This window comes from Nicotiana attenuata, unplaced genomic scaffold (assembly GCF_001879085.1).
Source record: "Nicotiana attenuata strain UT unplaced genomic scaffold, NIATTr2, whole genome shotgun sequence".
NCBI classification, from domain to species: Eukaryota; Viridiplantae; Streptophyta; class Magnoliopsida; order Solanales; family Solanaceae; genus Nicotiana; species Nicotiana attenuata.
The window spans coordinates 182,560-188,559 of record NW_017671873.1 but is presented as its reverse complement, the minus strand read 5'-3'; the positions used below and the strand labels follow the sequence as shown (position 1 = coordinate 188,559).

At 44.2% G+C, this 6,000-nt stretch overlaps 1 protein-coding gene across 1 annotated transcript; it reads right to left on the bottom strand.

Annotated features, from left to right (window-relative positions):
• Nucleotides 1–2,283: 2,283 nt before the first annotated feature.
• LOC109210653 lies at nucleotides 2,284–5,255 on the bottom strand. The gene is made up of 3 exons (XM_019374108.1): nucleotides 4,708–5,255; nucleotides 3,700–3,858; nucleotides 2,284–2,365 (listed from the first exon to the last, which is right to left on the bottom strand). The coding sequence occupies exons 1-3, from the start codon at nucleotides 5,253–5,255 to the stop codon at nucleotides 2,284–2,286; spliced, it is 789 nt and encodes a 262-aa protein (XP_019229653.1).
• Between the last annotated feature and the right edge of the window lie 745 nt (nucleotides 5,256–6,000).

The window sequence follows — 6,000 nt, the reverse complement described above, 5'->3', positions numbered from 1 at the left end:
TAAATCCTAAATACAAATGCAATGTACTTTTTGTTTTTTTTATGAATTAAAAAGATTAAACATGCACCCAAACATGCAAATAATCAGAAAATTCTACAATAATTCATAAAATAACAAATAATTAAAAGAAAAACCTAATTTTTGGGAATTCTGTAGGAGTAATTTATGTGAGGCAAAAATTACGTGCTCACAGCTGCCCCTCTTTGCTCGGAGACACGAAGGGTTTCTGGGCAAAGATAAAATGAGCCATTATGAGGGATTTTTGCCCGTCTAACACTCCGTGAGAAGCATTTTTGAAAAGAGCCTGACCGAACCTTGCTTCAAAGGTTGCCTACATATCCTTGGCTATAAAAGAATCAGGTTAGTGTAGTTCTGGAAGTTTTGGTAGCTGGACTACCAGGAAGCTGTGATTTCATTGTTGCTACTGCTGCTACTGCTTGCTAAACTCCTTATTACACCAAAATGGAAGAAATAAGAAGCTAAACTAGCTAAGCCTATCAGCTACGAGTTACAAGATTCCTATCTATAAATCTCCTGAAGCTTGATCTTGAGTCTTAGCTGGTTCTTGCTGTAGACTCTGATCTGAATCTTGATGCTCGTCAGCTGTAGGTGCTGGTTCTTTCTTCAGCTTTGGATCCAGGCAGGACATGTGAAGCCTGTGACTTCAATCATATCTTGAGCAGTCCGTATCCTTCTCCACTTCAGCACTTTGAGTTCACTTCTTTTTTGTTCTTTTCTCTTCTTTTCTTTATTTTGGATTGAGACTCATTCTTTTGGTCATCCCGAACACTGTGCCTTGAGGTAAAACCTGCTCAGACACCAAAAAAAAAAACAAACGCACAAAATTTTTCTGCCCCAGTTTTACTAGGAAAATTTCGTGAGTTATTTGCAACAAAAATCTAGACTATTCCTTCATTGAAAGCAATAAAATCAGGATTGTGTATCCTTGGGAGAAATAGGGTAGGGAGTGGAGCCCTAAATTGGAAGGATTGCCAGGTTATGCTGGAAAGATGACCAGGTTATGCCGGAAAAGGAAAAGGGTCCTCAGGTTATGCCGGGGAGATCATCGGGTTATGCCGGAAAAAGAAAAGGTCCTCGGGTTATGCCGGGGAGGTCCACGGGTTATGCCGGGAAAGTCATCGAGTTATGCCGAAAAAAAGAAAAGATCCTCGGATTATGCCGGGGAGGTCCACGGGGTATGCCGGGAAAGTCATCGGGTTATGCTGGAAAAGTGAAAAATGTCCTCGGATTATGCCGGGGAGGTCCACGGGTTATGCCGGGAATGGTCATCGGGTTATGCCGGAAAAGAGAAAAAGGTCCTCGGGTTATGCCGGGGAGGTCCACGGGTTATGCTAGGAAAGTCATCGGGTTATGCCGGAAAAAAGAAAAGGTCCCGGGTTATGCCGGGGAGGTCCACGGGTTATGCTGGGAAAGTCATCAGGTTATGCCGGAAAAGAGAAAAAGGCCCTCGGGTTATGCCGGGGAGGTCCACGGGTTATGCCTGGAAAGTCATCGGGTTATGCCGGAAAAGAAAAAAGTCCTCGGGTTATGCCGGGGAGGTCCACGGGTTATGCCGGGAAAGTTATCGGGTTATGCCAAAAAAAAAGAAAAGGCCCTCGGGTTATGCCGGGAAAGTCCACGGGTTATGCCGGGAAAGTCATCGGGTTATGCCGGAAAAGAAAAAGGTCTTCGGGTTATGCCGGGGAGGTCCACGGGTTATGCCGGGAAAGTCATCGGGTTATGCCGGAAAAGAAAAAAAGTCCTCGGGTTATGCCGGGGAGGTCCACGGGTTATGCCGGGAAAGTCATCGGGTTATGCCGGAAAAAAGAAAAGGTCCTCGGGTTATGCCGGGAAAGTCATCGGGTTATGCCGGAAAAGAGAAAAAGGTCCTCGGGTTATGCCGGGGAGGTCCACGGGTTATGCCGGGAAAGTCATCGGGTTATGCCGGAAAAGAAAAAGGTCCTCGGGTTATGACGGGGAGGTCCACGGGTTATGCCGGGGATCAACTAGGGAGTGGAACCCTATAATGGAAAAGACTACCAGGTTATGCTGGCAGCGACTAGGGAATGGGACCCTATGCTGGAAAGATTACCAGGTTATGCTGGCACCGACTAGGAAATGAGACCCTATGTTGGGAAAGACATAGCTAGAGATTGGATACCCTATGCTACAATAATTTTGAATTTTTCTTCTTCTTTTCATTTCATCATTTTTTTTGGTTATTTAAGAGAAATGAGTAAAAATGCAGGAAAGAATTTGGAAGAGACTTCCCTTTCGGATTGATTATTGCTGCAAAGCTATTTCTAGCCCTTGCACAGTTTCTTTTTGTTGCACCTGCTTGTTGCAAGGTTGCTTTTGATTGCACCTGTTTCAATTTTCCAAACAAAGAACAATTGTTAGTTTGAAACGGTGGTTGGTTTTGTGGCATTGATTGTTTTTTATCACTTGATCTCGGCCCAACTTTTGGCGAGAACCTCTACTGCTTGCTGGCTTTTCTGAAGATTGATTTCTCTCCTAAAACCAAGGAACTCAAATTTCCGAACTTTTACATGACGATTCACCCGTATGGGGCTTTGGTCTTTTCACCTTATTCCGCCTCTAGGGGCTTTTGACTTTGGATTTCTTTTCATTTTCAATAACTTTGATTCAGAGCATCGGCCATAATGGCCAGTCGGGATCAACTTGATGCACTTGCTGAGGCTGGGTACTTTCTTTGGACTTGGCTTTTATTAAGCAGAACCCTGTAAAAGCAATCTTGCCACCTTTTCTTTGTATTAGTTTCGGAACAGAGTTAGGCCGAAAGGGATTCAAAGAAAGTAAACAAAGGACAAGAAAGTGAATTTAAGGAGAAGTGTCCCTTTCGGGGAAGAGAGAAGGACTTATCTGGAGTGCATGCAGACTTCAATAGACATGACATGCTTCTTGGACCGAATACCCGATCTGCAAAACTATCCCAACTCATAAACCCATTGTGACCCGTGTTTTAAACCGAGAAACCTTGCCGGGACTCTTTCAGTGCCACTAATGGTGAGGGATTTCTTCTTTTCGATCAACAACGCCCTTTGCGGGTTTTTGCCAATCGACCTCTCTCATTTCTCTTCTCACCGTCGCCTTATAGTTCTCTTTGTGAGTTTTCACTAACAAGACTCTCTCGTTTTTTCAGTTTCTCTGCTCACCATCGCCTTACGGTGCCCATAGGTTTTCACCAATAAGACTCTCTCATTTTATTTCTCTCATCTTGATTGCATCGAATCCAAACAACTGCGTTCTCCGGTTTTGAACACCTTACACCGATCGATCGGAAGGACTTGAACAAGGTTTGGGTAAAAAAGATCTTGGATCGAATTACAACTTTGGAACCATTCCGGCGGGATCATCGCCGACCCATTATAACATCTGCCCTAGTTTCACTTTTGGGGGAAATTGGATTTTTTTTTGGTGTGACTGAACCCCAGAGAGAGGTTGCCTACGCATCCTTTCGGAATCAAGTAGAACGTAGTTAAGGGAAACATTTTGTTTTTGTTGTTGTTTTTTTCATTTTTTTTCAAACATCTTCAAGTTCCAAAGAGTGTAATAAAAGGAAGAGGTAACCGGCTCAAAGGGTTACCAAAGGATTGGAGTGTTTGGGATAGCGAAAATGAAATCCTTCGTCATCCCAACTGAGTAATGTTATTGCTACAGAAGGATTAGACATAGTACCTTTTGACTGCGTCCGCATTTACAGTTGTTTCAGGGTCGTTTCCTTCAATGTCTCCCAGATATAATGCCCCTCTTGGCAACAATTTTCTGATAATGTATGGGCCTTTCCAGTTAGGAGCAAACTTTCCTTTTGCTTCCTGATGATGAGGAAGAATACGCCTTAGAACGAGTTGCCCCACTTCAAAGTTTCTAGGCCGCACTTTCTTGTTGTAGGTGCGGGCCATTCTTTGTTGATACAACTGCCCGTCGCAGACTGCGGCCATTCGCTTTTCATCGATCAGGGTTAACTGTTCCAGACGGGTTTTGACCCACTCACTGTCTTCAATTTCAGCTTCAACAATGAGCCGAAGAGAAGGTATTTCAACTTCTGCGGGTATCACAGCTTCAGTGCCCTAAACCAAAAGATATGGGGTTGCTCCGACTGATGTGCGCACAGTAGTGCGGTATCCCAACGATGCAAACGTCAACTTTTCATGCCACTGCCTGGAACATTGAATCATCTTTCTCAAAATCTTTTTGATGTTCTTGTTTGCTGCTTCGACGGCACCATTGGCTTTTGGCCGATAAGGAGTAGAGTTTCGATGCGTGATCTTAAACTGCTCACATACCTCCCTCATCAAGTGACTATTCAGGTTTGTAGCATTATCTGTAATGATAGTTGCAGAAATACCGAAACGGTAGATGAGATTAGAATGTACAAAGTCTACCACAGCTTTCTTGGTGATAGATTTGAGAGTAATTGCTTCAACCCACTTCGTGAAGTAGTCAATAGCAACCAATATGAATCTATGCCCGTTTGAAGCTTTTGGCTCAATCGGTCCAATGACGTCCATGCCCCAAGCAACAAATGGCCATGGTGCTGACATGGGATGCAGTTCTGTAGATGGTGCATGAATCAAATCACCGTGCACCTGGCACTGATGACATTTCCGAACAAAACTGAAGCAGTCTTTTTCCATAGTCATCCAATAGTAGCCTGCTCAGAGGATTTTCTTTGCCAAAACATACCTATTCATGTGGGGTCGGCACACTCCTGCGTGCACTTCATACATAATTCTTCCGGCCTCTTCAGCGTCAACACATCTTATCAAGTTGAGATCTGGAGTCCTTTTGTATAAAACCTCACCGCTCAAAAAGAAACCACTTGTGAGTCGTCTAATGGTCCTCTTTTGATCCCTACTGGCTTGCTCAGGATATTCTTTTGTTTTCAGAAATCTCTTGATATCATGATACCATGGCTGGACACTCGGTTCTGCTTTAGCCGCATTGCAGTAACCGTGCCTTTCTCGGATTTGGATTTCCAACGGGTCAATGTGGCCATTGCCTGGGTATGGAAGCATAGAGGCCAGAGTAGCGAGCGCATCGGCTAACTCATTGTGAAAACGAGGAATGTACCTAAACTCAACTGACTTGAAACGACTACTAAGCTCTTCCACATGTTGCCTGTAGGGAATGAGTTTGACATCTCGAGTTTCCCATTCTTCTTGAGCTTGTCGGATAATCAAATCCGAATCTCCCATGATCAACAATTCTTCGACGTCTTGGTCGATTGCCATGTTCATACCCATAATGCAGGCTTCATATTCAGCAGTGTTGTTTGTGCAGAAAAAACGAAGCCGGGCTGTGGCTGGATAATGCTGACCAGTGGGTGAAATCAAGATTGCCCCAATTCCAACGCCTTTTGCGTTCACAGCTCCATCAAAGAACATTTTCCAAGCATTGGTGTCTTCGGGTATTACCTCAATTGAATTTACCTCTTCATCCGGGAAGTAGGTTCTCAAAGGCTAGTATTCATCATCGACAGGGTTTTCAGCGAGGTGATCTGCTAAAGCCTGGGCTTTCATTGCCGTGCGGGTGACACAGACTATGTCAAATTCAGTGAGCAGGATCTGCCACTTTGCTAACCTCCCTGTGGGCATTGGCTTCTGGAATATGTACTTTAGAGGATCCAACCTGGTTATGAGGTAAGTGGTGTAGGCTAGCAAGTAATGCCTCAGCTTCTGAGAAACCCAAGTTAGAGCGCAGCAAGTTCTTTCCAACAAAGTGTATTTGGCTTCATAACTGGTAAACTTCTTGCTCAGATAGTAGATTGCCTGCTCTTTTTTCCCGGTCACGTCATGTTGCCCGAGGACACATCCAAAAGAATTCTCCAAGACTGTCAAATACAGGAATAAAGGCCTCCCCGGTTCAGGTGGGACCAAAACTGGCAGGTTCGACAGATATTCTTTGATTTTGTCAAAGGCTTCTTGACACTCATCTGTCCATTTAATTGCTGCATCTTTCTTTAACAGCTTGAAGATG

Bases quoted from the DNA above. Each gene is read 5' to 3' on its own strand.
- LOC109210653 (XM_019374108.1), bottom strand. From the start codon at position 5,255: ATGGCAATCGACCAAGACGTCGAAGAATTGTTGATCATGGGAGATTCG. The intron at 3,859-4,707 runs GTATGTTTTGGC...ACTCGTTCTAAG, and splicing joins TGCCGACCCCACATGAATAG to GCGTATTCTTCCTCATCATC. The intron at 2,366-3,699 runs GTACTATGTCTA...AAATTGAAACAG, and splicing joins AATGCGGACGCAGTCAAAAG to GTGCAATCAAAAGCAACCTT.